At 36.2% G+C, this 16,989-nt stretch overlaps 1 protein-coding gene across 2 annotated transcripts in view; it reads left to right on the top strand.

Moving 5' to 3' along the window:
• Nucleotides 1–16,989, top strand: part of LOC142358708 (uncharacterized) — a 168,528-nt gene that overhangs the window by 86,817 nt on the left and 64,722 nt on the right. For both annotated transcript variants that reach the window (XM_075410236.1, XM_075410237.1), the window contains exons 14-16: nucleotides 1,444–1,654; nucleotides 13,895–14,566; nucleotides 15,129–16,093. In XM_075410236.1, coding sequence (XP_075266351.1) covers nucleotides 1,444–1,654; nucleotides 13,895–14,566; nucleotides 15,129–16,093 — 1,848 coding nt within the window. The remainder of the gene's footprint in view (nucleotides 1–1,443; nucleotides 1,655–13,894; nucleotides 14,567–15,128; nucleotides 16,094–16,989) is intronic.

Raw genomic sequence — 16,989 nt, 5'->3', positions numbered from 1 at the left:
CTCTCTCTGTCTCTTTTTGTTGATGCTTCGCTTAAGCTGCTGTTATGTGGCGTAATGGCATCTTCTCTGATCCTCATTAACCGGGAGTTAAAGTAGAAAATTTTTCATCGTAAATCACTTAGCAGGCACTTTTTAGGAAATTGTTAATTTCTCTCAAACGCAATTTGTAGCAAGTATATTAATCCTGTTTTTCTCTTTTCGCTTTGCCGATTTTTTATCTGACCCATTTGACTTTTGTCTTCAGAAATGGGATAAAGAGGTAGTGCCCAGTCTGCATAAAGTTCTCTCCCACCCATCGCCCCCACATCAGTACCCTCAATCCACTTTTGCACCCCCGCTGCGCTCACCTTACGCTTCTTCAATTAATCTAAAGCTAGCCTCACTAAACCGTGGCTAGCTACTGACGAAGCCAACCGCTCGCCGGTCGTTTGAGATTAATTCGCCCGACGTTGGTCGGTTATGTTCAATATTGTATGCTGTTCTTTTTTCGTATGTTTTTTGTTGTTTGGTCTGACAGTTTTGCCATAATATTTGCAGTTCCTTTCAATTGCAGTTTAAGAAAATGCAAAAGACAAGAGAAGATCCAATTAGCAGATTTTTCTACCTTTTTCTTTTTTATGGAGACATTGGGAATGGAAAAAGGTAGCTGTTGTTTACTGGAAGGACCATGACCAATATATTTTAACCGGTTAATTACACTCGTATATGCAAAAAGATTCAGGAATTTTTTCACTGATACGTATAAAAATCTAAATGTTTAACTAATATGCGGAATTATAACTAGTGATAAGGACTCGAAGTTAGGCCATCGTTATTGTTACCCCTTTTTCAATGTTTATTTTGAATCGAGCGATGTGCGCTAAGATGATGTTCAAATGGGGCCTTTTAAACGCACATCACGATATAAATGTCTTAACACAGATGCTTCTTTCTGTTCATTAATTATCTCCAACGTTGTTGTATAATTTGATTTTATGTGCACCTTATATAGTTCATTCTGAAAATTTGAAAAATTGCCAGGCGATTGGTAACAAAATTGATAGACTCGTCAAACGAACTTTGAAGACTCGCGTATGTTGAGTACATGCGTACACACGCCTTTCAAAGTTATTAATAAGGCTGATCAAGGCTATTATAAGTACAATATATGTCTGGTCAGCCACGTAACCAAAAATTACGCAGCCAAGTTACAATGTATGACAGCATTTACTTCTTCGATGTGCTTTAGTACATGTTTAGTTATATCAAATAAACATGCCTTGATATTATTGCAAAATGCAGAGAAAACTGCATTTTTTTCTGATTTTGCAAAATAGTTAAGATAAACCTTACCTCCATACTTTGGCAACTAATAGCTATTATTTCTGGATTTGTTGTGTCTTTACATGCAATCAGCATTTTGAACCTGATTTGCCTCAATGACTTTGACTTGTTTTATTTCAGGAAACGGAGCAACTTTCAAAGTAAGGAAGCGACGGTCCCTCTTGCTGTCAAATGTTGGGTTGCTTGGCTTTGGAGTCCACTCAGTGCTCATTGATGGAGTGCCTTGTCAGAATCGAGGTTTCTTTGTAGAAAACTGTGATCCTCTCACGGGCCATGTGAATTTCTCGACGACCGTCGTGGCTGTTAACGAACAAGAGGAACTCATTGTCAGGTAAAACTACAAAGTTTTGTGTACAGATTTGCTTCTACAGATCACATTGAGGTAAATGCGAGATTACTTAGTCGAAGGACAAAAATGTCATTAAAATGCCGCGTAGAGTCTTATTAATAGCTGCGAAGCGATAGCGACTATTATTGGGGACATCGTGGTTTTTTTTACAATTCAAAAAATTTGAATTGTATTGGTGCGCTATCTTTTTTTAACATCTGTTCACGCTTTTTTTCGGCTTTTTCACGTCAGCGAGAAGTCAAATTAGACTGGTGATTTTGGTCACACTGAAATAGTAAAGGGAGTGAAAAATCGAGTAGGTTTGAGGAGTGACTTAGTTTTACAAAATACCCGTGAAGTGGAGTGAGAAATTGGTTTTTAATTGCTCTTGAACGCAGTTCATAGCAATTATTGTAAACGTGTGTGTCTTTTTTTATGCGAATCTTTCGCTTGACAATTTTGCGCTTTTCTTCTAGAACATTCTTTGACTTCTCAAGTGACTTTTTCACGCTTTCGTTCATAATTTTTGAATGATCTCCAGTGCTCCCAAGTTGGTTGCGGCGTAGCAGAATTAACTGACTTGTAGCGCAGTGGTTCGTGAGGGTGGCCATGGATCGAGAGGTCAGTGGTTCGAATCCCGGTGGGGTCAAAGTTTTTTGCACCCATAAAGAAAAATTGATCTAGGCTAGAGCCCCTGATGAATTAAATTGCCTCGCCTGTCGTTCAAGAGCAATTCTTCCGACATTTGTCGGTTTATGTTTGAGATGGATTTTTTTCAGGTGCGTCAATTTGACTTCTTTTCGAGTTTCCTCTGCTTCAAGTATTTGTTGTACGTTTTGATGTCTTGTCATTTAATCTCATTGGGTACAGTTCTCTGATGGTGCTAATAGGGGTAATGTTTTGTCGTTTTAATCCTTTTTGTTCAAAGCTAGTGCTTTCAATGATTTTGGCACTATTTGTTTTCAATAATAATTATCGAATTTTTTGATGACAGGTCTCAACGGAGGTCAATGAGGAGTCAATTAATAAACGTAATTGTATCCTTAAGTAGCTGTTGCGTTCTTTGACTTTGATACTAAGTTTTGAAAAAAGGCTTCAGCGTTTTTTCTTGCGATGTTTGTTTGTTTTTGTCTTCTCATTTAATATTAATATTGAGAGGACTTGTCGACATTTAATGACAGGTTGCTAATGAGAAAGAGGAATACAGTAAGAAGTTTGAGTTCATAGCAGTTGTTTTCTGATGCTGATCCTGTCTTCTCAAAAAATAAAGGTTGAATTTTTAGTCCTGTTGTTCTTGTGTTGTTTTATTGATTAGTCTCATTACTAACAGCTCCCATTTGCCTTTTCAAGCGGAGTAAATGATAGTCAGTTCATAAATAATACAATTTTTGGAATTGTATTTCAGGACTTGTCCTCATATGTTTTTTTTAATTCGTCGTCTACGTCGATGATTCTTACCGGCTATTATAGCGCTCCTACAATAGGAGCGCTAATATTTACTAGTTAAAGATCAATAGTGTGAATATAAGTAGTGCCAAATTTGTATGCCCTAATTCTTGAGTATTAGTCTTAAGTTTTTGATTTCGAATATCAATTTTGAGACACCTTTTTTGGCCTTTTCTTTATAAACCGTATATGTCATAAAATTTACAGTCCGATTCTAACCCAAAAAGTCTATGGTGGTCTAATAAAAGACTGGTGTTCGGTCGATCTTTATATCTTATTTCTTTAGTAGTTTCAATTCATGGCAGGCCATAAGCGTCTATCTCGGCTGTTTTCCGGCAATCTGCTGGCTATGTTATTTACTGTCAGCCTTGTCATGCTACACCGAAGCAGTAAAGAGAGCGAAGCAACCAACTTTTTAGTAGACTTTTTTCAAATTTATTAACAGCCATCGTCAGCATCTCAAACAGCTATCATTTAGGCGCTCTCCTTTTCAATTCAATGAAATTGAGTTGTATTGGGGCGCTGTCTCTTTTAAGGTTGTCCACACATTTTTATGCTTTTTGCATTCAAATCGGAGTACTGAATTTGGTCACGCCAACAGTAAGTGGAGCGAAAAAGCGAGTGGTTTTGTGACGTGATTTTTTTGCTCTAATTTTAAAGTAGTGACAAAACGGTCTTTGAACAAAAATTCGCTTTCTTGCTATTTTTTTTTGTTCACATGTGGAAAATCACTTTGATTTTCGCTGGTTTTTTTATTTTCTGGTTCGGATTGTTTTCTAAATGGTTTTCCCAATCCATTAATAGTTCATTCTAGGGCTAGTCTTTTGTATGAACAAAATTTCCATTTCACACTAGTATTTTTGTGTTCACATGTGTCGATTTTCTGTTTAGTTAATTTCAAACGAAGTTTGTAGCAATTATATTAGTGCTGTCGGTCTTTTTTTATTCGATTTTTCTCTCGTCCGTTTTTTCGTCTGACGCTTTTGATTTTTCGTCCTCAAAAACGGGTTAAACAAGTAGCGCCCAGCGAGAATTAGGTGCTTTTAGAGCCTTTCAGCTCTGTTTCAGCTCAATCTGTTTTGGAGACTTATACTTATGGTGTGAAGGGCGGTTCTTGGAGGTTGATGACGCTCGCCACTGTTGACCCCCCCCCCACTACTGCCCCAACCCCCCCTCCACCACGCTGTTGTCCCTCCACCCCACTGCTGCTCCTCCCTGTCCCCCATCAGCTCCCTGGTGCACATCCCCCCTGACGAAAACCGATCGCTAAAAACACCCGCAATTTTATACTAACTTTCACAATTTTTTTTTCTAGATTTTTGAAAGTTTGTCATTTTTTGAGTTTTTCAGCCCGAAGTGTCAAGGAACTTCCTCTAGGGTTTGATAATGAGGTACTGCATAGTTTCTAGTGGTAGTGGAATGGTTTCAAAAATTTAACATCACGAGTTTGAGCAAAACGTGCAATTCCTTTCAATTTTTTTAGTTATTTTTCATTATTCACGTCTTTCCAGACGCAGGGGCCAGAAAACGTCCCTAAGGATTTGATAAATTGTTAAAAAAAATTGTTTTGCCATGGAATTGCTTTCAATTTTTTCACTGGAAAAATTTTAGCTATTGTTTTGATAAAATTTGCATTTTCAAGTTTTTTTTGAAAACTTTTTTCAGTTTTTAGGTTTATCCAGTCTCAAGAGATTGTTTTGGTACTCAAGCAAAAACGGAAATTTATACTAATTTTCACATTTTTTAATGAGAATTTTCGTTTTTTTTGTCGTTTTTGAGTCTTTTCAGTCCTAGGTGCCAAAGAACCTCCTCTAGGTTTTTATATTAGGTTACTGTATGGTTTCTAGTGATTTTGGAATGGTTTCAACATTTTAACATCACGTTTGTTAGCATTTTTTGGAAAAAACGTGCAGTTTTTCATTTTTTTTTGACCTTTCGTTATTGACTTCTTTCCAGATGCTGGGGCGAGAAAACGTCCTTAATGGTTTGAAAATGAGTTAATGAAAAAATTTTATTTGCCATGGAATAGCTTTCAATTTTTTAATATGACTAGTTTTAGCGACTTCTTTGATGAAATTTGCAATTTTCAAGTTTTTTTCTTTTTTTTTTCTTTTTTTAGGTTTCTTCAGCCCCAAGAGCCGTGGAACCTCCTAGGGTTTCACAATAGATTACTGTAGTTTCTGAATGTAATGAAATGTTTTTCAAGATTTCAGCACCGAGTTTTAGCATTTTTTTGACAAAGCGTCCAAATTTTTTTGACATTTATTTTGTTTATTGACTTCTTTCCAGAAGCTGGGGTCAGAATACGCCCTTAGGGGTTTGAGAATGAGTTACTGAAAAAAATTTATTTGCCATGGAATAGCTTTCATTTTTTAATATGACTAATTTTAGCGACTTTTTTGATGAAATTTGCAATTTGTTTTTTTTTTCTCAATTTTTTTTTGGTTTTTTAACTTTCTCGCGCCTCAAGAGCCATGGAAACTCCTCTAGGGTTTCACATTAGGTTACTGCAGTTTCTAGATGTAACGGTATGTTTTTTCAAGATTTCAACAATTTGTTTTTTTTTCTCAAATTTTTTTTTTTGTTTTTTAGCTTTCTCGCGCCTCAAGAGCCATGGAAACTCCTCTAGGGTTTCACATAAGGTTACTGCAGTTTCTAGATGTAACGGTATGTTTTTTCAAGATTTCAACAATTTATAATTTGCAAATTATTAAAAGCTGCAATTTTTTTGACATTTATTGTCATTATTCTGGTTCATCAGCCTAACAGAAAATTTCCGTTAGGGTTCCATAATAAGTTGCTGGAAAATTTTTGTTGGCCATGGATTAGTTTTCGACATTATCACAAATTTTAGCAGTTTTTTATGCAACCTGCAATTTTTTTTCAGATTTTTTGAACTTTTTGTCATTTTTTGGGTTTCTCTAACCTCAAGAGCCGCATAACCTGCTCTAGGAATTGATTATAGGTTACTGGATATTTTATAGAGCTAATTGAGTGTTTTTCCAGATTTTAATATCAGCAATTTTAAAAAATATTTGCAATCATTTCAAGTTTTCTGAATCTTTTTGAATTTTTATCGTTTTTTCCTGCCCCAGGGTCCTGGGGACCTCCTCCAAGGTTTGTTGATAGCTGTCGCATAATTTCAGGAGTTGATGGAATGGTTTTCAATCTTTAAATGACTCCATCTTTAGCAAGTTTTTGATAAAAATCTGATTTTTTTTCAAATTTTTGAAAAATTGTTACCATGTTCAAAGTTTATTTATCTTTATGAGCCAGTGAAACTACTTGAATCTTGATATAGGGATACTGGATAGTCTCTTGAAACAATGAAATTGTTTCGAAGATTTTAATATCTTGAATTTTAGCTGGATTTTAATAAAATTTGCGATTGTCCAATTGAGTTTAACAATCGTTATAGGCCAACAAATCTTTTCAAATCTAGCAGATGGGTTACTTGATATTGAATTGTACGTCAGGACTTGTTCTGCCTTGTTTTTTTTAATTCGCTTTACCTTTTGATCACGTTTTTTGTTTTACATAAGCCACGATTCTCACGTTTGACTTCTGACGTACTTCACTCGCTGCTTCAACTGAATGGTTTTTAATTCTTTCACGCTTGCTATTATGCAACGTGGTGAATACAGGTAAAAAGATTCAAATCAAAAGGCACGGGATAAACCGGTAAAACTCGGTCATAAAATCATCGAAAATTAGGTTATCAAATTTCATTAGAGTGTCTGACTTTTTGACACTTGGAGAAAAACAGAAAAAAAATTGGTTAATTTTTCTTTTTTATCTCGGTTTCCATCAAGCGCGTCAACGGCGGCTATTTTCCGGCAATCAACTGGCTAGGTTTTTGTTTTTTGGTTAGTTGACAAGAGAAAAAACGGACAATTTATCTTGGGCAATCATGAATGAACTCACCTAAAAGTCTGTCTAACTTAAGTTCATTTGAGAATATAATCTATTTCTGCGAACGACACCTCTAATGCGTTCGTGTTTGGTAAATAATATATAGACAAGAAGACATACAAAAGGAGAGTTTGTTGAAAACTTGTTTTGGTTTTCGCAGTTTGCAACATCGGCCTGTTGATATGCGGGTGGTCTCAAACCATATTCTTATATCAGAAATGTTAAATGTGATATTTTTCTTTATTTGTATGTTCTTAAAGTTTTATAATTAATTATCTAACCTTGAACGTGCTTTTCTCCTTGATGAGAAACTGATTAATTGAACTCTCATATTGAAAATTTTAAGAGCAAGTCAATTTTTGTTTCTGACAATAACAAGCTTTTTTCATTTTCTAATGATCTGTCTGATTTTCGAATCGCAGAAGTTTTCGTGCAAACTGTTGCGCTTGGTTTTTTTACTGGTTTCATTTGATGGCATGGCTTTGTATAACATTTTTTCGAGTGTAGATTCTTAAAAAATGTGCTGGTTTCCTTCAAAAAAAATTGTTCTGTTGCGAGATTAGATTCCTTTTCCCAATGTTTGGTGACCATGTTTGGTGAGCATCTTCTAAAACTCAGATGTGCGACGTGCTCAATGGTAATAGTGTTGTTGAAACAGATGCGTTTTCAGTTTTTTCTGGAAAACCATAAGACTGTCTGCTGATCTGAGCTCTGCTTGTATTTGATTCTACATTTTTGCCTCAATTTGGTCAAAGGCCTTACAGCCAATAGCAGTCCGTTTTTTAGGGCATACAAGGGCGTTGACGAGGTAGCCGGTGAAGGTGGTGCATGTGAAATGAGGTACTACTTGAACGGTAAAGACAATAAATAAAACGGCAACTATAATTTTGTACTTTTTGAAGTTTCTGTAGGTCTTTTGCAAACACTCCAGAGATTAAAGAATTGCAGAAGCCCAGTCTACTAAGTACATAAGTTCTTATAAACATATGTCGAATTTAGAAATCCAAAAATCGTTGTATACTATTCAGTTTTCGCAATTAAATATAGCAAGAAGAAGTAACTGTTGCAATTTTCTCCGCTGGTTTAAGCTATTGTCAAGAAATATCCCAATAGATTTCAGCTCCGCTTTTATATCAACTGTATCGTTAAGCACTTTGACGCGTTTCCAAGAAAATGTTGTTTTGACTGTTTTAATTAAGACTATTTCAGTTTTGTCTGGCTGTAATTTTAGCCCTGCTGAGGCAAACCAATTGCAGAGAACGACAGGTAGTCTTTCCAATTTGTCATGATTAGCTCGATTGTCAAATTTACGTTCGAAACACAGAAGTGTGTCATCTGCATACACTTGGTACATTATTTCATTTTCATCAACCAAGTCACAAAAAGTTGTTAGAAACATGTTAAAAAGAACAGGGCCTAATCTTGAACCTTGAGGAACACCATCGTTCAGATACTTGGATTTGGAAAGAGAATATCCAGTAAGCACATTTTCTGATCTCTGATACAGGTGATTTTCCAACCGTGCTAATACTCTTCCAGTAATTCCAAAGCGTTTGTGACAGACTTTTAAAAGAAGCCGGTGGTCATTAGTATCAAAAGCGGCTTGTAAATCGAGGGAAGCTACTAGGACGGCAGATTTACGGTAATTATATACGTCATACTAGGTTTTAAAATGGCGCTTTCTGTAGTGTTTAGAACGTTAGGCTGACTGCATTATACTCAGTAATTCAGTTTTCTTCAAGTAACAAAACGTAATTTGTGTATATACCACTTTTCAAAAACTTTCTCAAAGAAAAGTAAGTTGCTGAGAGGTCTATAATTACTAGGTATTTCCACGTCTAAAGACTCTTTCTTGAGTTTTGGTTTGACAACTGCATGTTTAAACCGACTTGGAAAACCCCAGTGGTAAGAGACTTATAGGTGACAACACATGTGGTAACCAGAGGTTGCATAATTGTTTTAGTGAACTGGTGGGGAGAGGATTATTGAAAGATGATGCATGTGATAGACTCCGTACAACTTCTTGAAAAATTTATTGATCAAGTAAAGTAAAATTTGTTAACTGAGAATGACCCTGTTTGACAGGGAAATTCAGATCCACATTTAAACTATTCAGATTTTTTGCCACTTTGTCAATAAAGTAATCGTTAAAAAACGATCGCTTTAGCGATATGCAGAATTTTTTAACGATGTCAATCGTTAAAGTATTCTGCTAAACAATGATCTGAGGCAAAAGACGGTAGAAATCGAGTATTTCCAGAAATAAGATTGTTGACTAGAGGAAATGGTTCCTTCATTGTCGTTTTATTCAAATCCTTGATTTTATTGCAGTAAAAGTTTGTTTTCTTCTCTTATATGACTTTTCTGTAAGAGGTCATAAAATTTTTGTACTCTGTCAAAAATATGGGGGAGCTATCCCTGTGTTTCTGTCTTTCATAAGGAGAAAGCATTTAAAATGTTTTGAACCAGATCTTTAATAGTACTATTCGCACAGATCTCAAATGAGTTGTTATTCTGAATCATGCCCGATATTCAATATTCTAGAACTAATGTTAGCATTGGCTGCTTTTGTAAGATTAGTTTCGAACAAAGTTTGAGACAACAATTGGAGTCCGATGTGCATGTCCTTTTCATGCAACATTTTTGGTTGAATGTTTTTCTAGAATATTCTTTTGCTTGTTTGACTAGAATATTCTTTCGCTGGTTTGACTAGAATATTCTTTGGCTGGTTTGACGAGAGTATTCTTTCGCTTGCTTGACGAAACAATTGGGTGAAGATGTAACCACCGAGGGCATTAACTAGCTGTAAATATATTTTTGTCCAATCTTAGCTGAGCAAATCCTATTTTAGACTTCAGACTACTCACCCTGTAAAGTGAAGCGGAACAATAAAAAATCGACTAAACTAATTGCGCAGTACTCGTTTCAAAATTTACACCATAAAACTGTGCCAGCTAGCGAAAAGTTTCCCCTTTTTTCGGAAATGTTCCAATTGAATTTCTCGAGAACTTGATCGAAAATTGATACAAGTGCCAAGCTTGAGCAAGAATCAGAAGCATCTTTTCCTCAACTAAATTCCAAAGGGACATCACAAGTTATTAATAGTCCAATTAATTGACGAAGAACTACGATGTTTTTCTTGGCTTTCTGATAGGAGTATGTCGGAGCCTGCTGTGTGGACGCACATTACAGATGCTCCGTATTTATGATTGGGATGAAATTGAATTAGCCTTTTCAGAAATAAATTTCTGAAATTCTTCGTCTATTTAATAAAAAAAAAACGTTTTGATTGGATTTTGGGAAAAAGGTCGGGGTTAGTTGAATGTTGATCGCTATAAGTTCATTGGCCATGTTGGGGAAATTAGATATTAAAAAGAAAAGAATACAATTTTCGGTCATTGTAGTGTACATATTTAGCATGTACCGTAATCCTCATAGATTTCCTTTAAGCGTAGTTTACGTAGTTTCATTTATTTTAGGGAATGACAATGGTTTATTTAAACTTTATTGTCATGAGTGTAATTTATACGAAGTAGCTGACTAGTTAAAGTGGTGAAAAAGTGTTTTTATTGAAATCTATTGAATGTGCTCATTATACCTGAGCCATATCTTGAATAGAGAAGGGGGAAATATAATTTTCATCCTTATAGTTTTTTTTAACTCTTCTTATGTGATTGGACGTTTGGTGGCAATAGCTTAACGATGCCATCATTCCATTTATAGTTACTTTAATAGTGCTCCATTTACAGCAATCCTATGACTCTATTCATTAGAAGTCAAATTTTACCGCTTTCCCCGTCCGAAGTGAACAAAAACAGGAAATAAATTTTTGTCGTGCGTGTGCTAGACATCATTTTTCTAAAGAGTAATACTGCTTGACTAAATTTGAAAGGAAAGAACGCATAATAACTTTTCCCATTTTCACCATTCATGGCTGAGGTGACGTGTCAACTTTACAATTGGTATTTGCGATTTTGCATCCACCGTTCTCGTACCTCGACTTGCTCGCAGCTTTTCTGTTCTTGGTTAAACTGTTCGTCTGTTTTATGTCTCGATTCCTGTTAACACTTCCATACTATGAAACATGTTTAACTACTCTATTAACATGGGATTTGCAGCCTCTGAATACACTGCTCGTACATTTTGTAGAGTTGATTTTAGCGGTTTCACTTCTGATCGATTTAGGTCTACATTACTGCTTCGTTAACTACCTAGTTACCTATTCATTTCAACTAAAGCATTGTCCTGAAAACAATAAATTCCAAGTTGAGCATAGCATTTTCAAGTTTACAGAAATTACTATTGAAAACATCATTTTTGAACAGACGTCCTGTAACAGCTCTATGGGTCGACTCTCCATTTCAAAATTTGTGAAGCAGTGTGTTAATTATATAGTCAAAGTAATCAAATTGTAAGTAGCAGTTGACAAGATTTCACATAACAAGTAATGTAGTTTGTTTATAATAATTTATTTAACAAACTGATGTATTATTAATTGCTGTCAAACGAAGTTTGAAGCGTTTAGTAAACGTGTTGGTCTTTTTTTATGCAAAACTTTAGCTCGACCGATTTGACTTTTTTAGTGACTTTTGCACCCTTGACTTTTTCGTTTTGCGTGATCTAAATATCTCTATAATTTCATAATTCACAATTTTAAGCAGCTGAAGTCAAGTGGTGGCAGTTCACTGCCAAAAGTTAAATGAAAAGTGCCCCTAAATTGGTGTCATTTTTGTCGCTTTAAATTTTAGTGGTTATAATGGTAACTAATAACCTAATGACGTCGTTTGAAGCCCTCTTAGCAATTTTAGTTCCCCTCCACCCTCGGACTGAAGCAGGCTGCAGTAGATTAGAGCGCCCACTAGTCGTTAAGAGCAATTCTTCCGACGTTAGTGGGTTATCTTTAGTAGCCGCCCTCATCTTCTCAGTCCGCTAATATAATACCGCTCCTTCTTTTTTTTTTACTTCGTCGAACAAAATTTTGTTTCGCTTTACCTCATTTTACCTCTTTCTAGACTTTTTGCATGAAATTTTTTTTGACTTTTTCTGGCTAGTTTCATTGTTTGCTCCTTCTGCTCAAAGTGCTTTTAAACAGCAGTTGCTCTATATTAAACGGAGTCATTAAAATCGCAATCAGAAATAGAAACAGGATAAACCCATAAAGCCCAATTTCAGATGCCCGCTGCTTGACGTTTGTTCTAATAAGTTACAGTTACCATCTCTAATGGTTATTGGTAATGATACTAGCCCATGTATCCTCTCATTAAGTAAGAGTAGTATGTCTAACAACAAAATGAACGAATAAATTTAGTAAATGTAGTCATGATCAAAGAGCAAAATCAAAAATAGAGTGGTTGCTAGCTGGCGCTAGTGTTATGCTGCTCAGCTTTTAGCTTAGAAGCGGAGGTAAGTTTAGAATTTAACCGAAATTGCGCACCAATGTAGAACTTTTTTGACATTTAGAATAAAAGTTGGTTTCTTCAGTTTTATTGTTTTGTGTGTCAGGTGCGTCAAAGTTGGCTATTTTCCGTCTTTTTGACGGCTGTGTTTAACTGAGAAGCTTTTATTGTAAACCTGTGTCTTATGCAGATTTTTTGCTTGATCGTTTTTGCGCTTCTAGAATAAGCTTTGACTTCTCAAGTGACTTTTTGAGTGATTTTAATTGCTCTCACTCCGAAATAAAGTTTGCTGTTCAAGTAAAACCAATGGTTCCAGATAAATTTCCTCACTAAATGTCGAGGTGTAAGAATCGGAATCAGGTCTGAGTTCGATGCCTAACCTCTTCTGATTTTTTGCACCCATAAAGAAAAATTTACGTCCTGTCTGTCACTCGAGCGCAATTTTTTCCGACGTCAGTCGGTGTTTGTCTTATGATAGTTGTTGTCGTATTCCTCGCTCAGAGTCAGAGGGGTCATGCAAATAAAATAAGCATTTTCGGTGCTTTAATTTCTTTTTTTATTTAGAGGTTAAATGAAGAACTTTTGGCATGAACTATTCTTTTGCTTGGGTTTTAAGTTGCTCTCAAACGAAGGAGCATTTATAGTAACCTCGATAGATCCATTTCCTCCACCCTACACCACCTCCAGGACACATAAGCTGAGACCCCGACCCTCCTCGTTTTGGTGGAAAAATGATGGGTTCATGATTCTCTGACAAGAAATTTGGCAATTTCAACTTTTTAATAGCGGCCGTCAGCCTCTCAACGGCTATTATTTAGGCGCTCTCCTTTTTTTTAATTCGCTTAACCTTTTGATCACGTTTTTCGTTTTACCAAATTCAACGATTTTTACGTTTTACCTCTGACGTACTTCACTCACTGTTTCAACTGAGTGGATTTAAAATTTTTACGCTTTCAATTACTCAATGTGGTGAATACTGTCAAAGTTAAAAGATCAAAATCAAAAGAGACGCGATAAACCGATGAAGCCCGTCATTAAGTCATTGAGAATGAATTGGATTATCAAAGCTCATTAGAGTGTTTGCTAGCTGACATTGGCATTAAGCTTATTAGCTTTCAGTTTAGAAGATGAATCAAGTATAGTTTTAGAATCCAACTGAAACTGCACGCCAAATTAAAACACTTTTTGACACTAAAAAAATTTGGTCAATATATCTCTTCTTGTTTCATTTTTTTTCTGTTTCAATCCAGTTGTGCATCAAGCTCGTCAACGGCGGCTATGTTCCGGCAATCTGTCGGCTATGTTTGAAAACGGACCTATTGTCTCTTCTAGTCGATTCTGGGATTATTTATTTTTGAACAATTCACTGCTTGCAAATTTAAGCATAGTTAAATAAAATTTTAGATTTTTACATTGAGTAACTAACTATTATGTAATCTTCTAGTGCCATGTAAGAATTATTCACAATAATCGCTGTATTTTGTTTCAGTTTTCATCCCGATTTCACGCTGACCAAAATTGAGTCAGAGTTGCAGATTCTCCTGAATCGGGAAATGAATGCACCTAAAATTTTCCATCTGGTTGCTACAGTACCATTCACGTTCATTCCTAAATGCTCTGCCACAGTTCCTCGACCACCCTGGGAGGGATACATGTACTCGGCGGTTGTACTCTCAATGATCACATTGTTCTTCGGAGCAATGATCACCTCCTATTATGATGCTAAGAAACTTATTATGCACACCTGCTCGAACCCACCCTCTATGCTTGCAATCAATGTTTGTGAGAGTATGCGCGCTACAACTACTTCAATATCTACTACTGGTCCTAACAAAGCTCAAACTGTGCGGAAAAGTAACGGGTCCCCATTAAATTCGGAATCTGCCGGCAGGTCAAGTTCCTTCAAAGAGTCTTTCCAAAATCAGTCTACTACGGGCTCTGAAGTAGGCAATAGTTTCCTTGAGAGAAAAGGGTCAGGTGATACTGGATCTCAGGAGTCACTGTCGTATTTGACGCAAAAAAGTAACCCCGATGGGTCGAAAGGGTTCCTGCTGAGATTCAACTCTGCCTCGAATATCGAGAACCGAGAATTAGCGACAACACCTTCGCTGCCTTCTCAGCTACGCGTGAACAAATGTAATGAGGCTGTGGCAAATAAAAGGTACTTTCACGTTTAATTAGCTGCTGCAAAACAAAGTGTAGGATTTAGTTCGAATGGCTTTTTGCAATTGTTTTTCTGAGCATAGAATGAATACTTGTTCATGTGGTTTCTCGTCTTTTATGCCATACTCAATTTGCTCGTAGTCCGAGTTTGAACAACTACCTAATTAATTAGAAACAATTGGTCCTCTGTCTGATTTCAAAATTTCATTAGATAGGCTATAACTTGCAAAATGAATTCTATCAAGGAGTACATAGAGGACCTAAAACATTTAATATACAGATTCTTCCTCTGGATAAGTACCATCTCAGAAAAATCAAACCTGTTTCTCATTGCGTTTAAGATCTGGATACTGTTAAGATTAAAGCATCTGTTCAAACATTTACGGGACCAATTTTTTCGTTACCACTATAAATGTTTAGTTAATTTGATAGATGTGTCAATTTAATTCTCGTAATCGATTAGTATGTATCGTATTAAAGAATAAGTTATTCAAAGATATGTACCACACAAAACCCCACGTTTGAAGACAACTGCTAAAAAATTGTTGGTTTATTTTCAGAACCCCAACCGTCCACACCATCCATTCATTCGAAATGCCAGCCAAGGCTAATCGAATTGCGCATATTGCCGCCAAAGAGCGATTTCAAGTATTTCGGGAAAAGCCAGACATCCGCCGATTTTTATATGCGATCGCTGATATCTTATACTTTCAAACTATTTTTAATTTTTTGTCTCTATTTTCTTCGTTACTTTTTATCCGCATTCCATTAGTGTTTTACGCTGTTGTAAAGAAGATTTATGCTGTAATATTGTATATAATTACTTTTACCCTTTCGATGGTCAATTTGGTTTTTATTTCTTTCATGAGTCTATTCAATTGGGTGGTATTTGAAAAGTTATTTCCCCCCAAGAAGGAACAGTACGTTTTATCCCCCGCGAAAAAGTCTCAGTCAACGTACACCGAGAATTTACATTTGACGAGAAAGCAGAGGCAGAAACGTGCTAGAAATTCAATGAAGATGGGAAGAAAAGCCAATCGGTACTATAAGCATGCACACGATGAATCCGAGGAGCATTCCGTTGCAGCTGAGGAGAAAGATTCGCCCAATTGCTCTGAGATCCTGGACTATCCGGGTTCTTCAGCCGTGGGCACCCCTGAAATGCGTCAACGATGGACTGGTGACTCGCGGAGTAGTATGTCCAATGAACCGTCAGTCTCTGCTGAGCCTTCCATACCCTTCATGGAAAGCAGCTCCTCTTCTAGGAACAATGGCGAAAGTGGTGACGTGGTGAACTCGATAAGATTGGCAAATACTAGGTTGGCTTCAGACAACGAAAGCTCAGGAGGTGGGACTGACGAAAGTAGCAGCTACTTGGTGGACGACGAGAATGGGAACGGTGATATGTTTGCTCCAAATCGAATGAAGAGTGGAAACAATATTTACGCAGTAACGAATGATGTTGGACATGTGAGAGAGACTGCACGGCAGAGGATGGAAAACCGAGCTGTTTATCGCGAAGAAGGTAAATAATTGTGGAAAGCGATTATTAAATACAGAGAATGCATTGATTTTTACCGGCATCATAAGGAAATACCCCTCTTTAATTGCAATTAGCAGTAACCACAGCGACTATTTACCAGAATGGGTTAAAAAAGTCAAATGAACAGTGCGCTTAAAGTGTTTTTTTTCTAGCGAAATTTCATTAGTGGTAATTAAAAAGCTCTAATAATAACATAAGAAGCCCGTTAGGGACTTTATTGCCCCCTACAATGCACCCCCAGGTTGAAACAGGCTACAATAGAATAGAGACCCCGCCACCCAATGGTCCGAGAGCAGTTCTTCAGTCGTTATGCGAGAGCAGTTCTTCAGTCGTTATGACTTTTCAATTTAATCCTTGTACTCCATAAGTTGTGCCGAATAAGTTCTGCTACCATAATTCGAAATCAATTAATGAAATTTAAAATAGCAGATAAAACTGTCTATTTATAGGGCTCTAATCTTTATCATATCGACTTTTAGTGATCTTGAAATTATTGATTTCAATTGGGCTCTGAGTGGGAGCACTACATGGCCAAAAACGCTATCAGAAAGGTTTTGTAAATTAATTTTAATTAGTTTCTAACAATTTACTAGTTGTACTGATTTCTGCTAATTTAGCAGAATTTTCATTCAAAACTAGTTTATGCTACGATTGAAATTTACTATAGACTATATCGCGTGAAAAGTTATGCAAAAGAATCACAAACAAATCAAACAATGATCAGAGTAGAAAATCAGGATTACCTAGAATCTCTGAATTTTCTGTGAACTACATGCAAAAATCGTAATTTACAATTCTGACACAATTCTGGTAACGTGTCCTTGTATCCTGGGACGCTGGTTTTAATGATATTTCGTCATGATCTATTATAATCGAAA

Source organism: Convolutriloba macropyga, chromosome 2, assembly GCF_964194025.1.
Source record: "Convolutriloba macropyga chromosome 2, txConMacr16.3, whole genome shotgun sequence".
Taxonomy (NCBI): domain Eukaryota; kingdom Metazoa; phylum Xenacoelomorpha; order Acoela; family Convolutidae; genus Convolutriloba; species Convolutriloba macropyga.
Note: the sequence above shows the minus strand (reverse complement) of the source record. Positions and strands in the feature narration are given on the sequence as shown.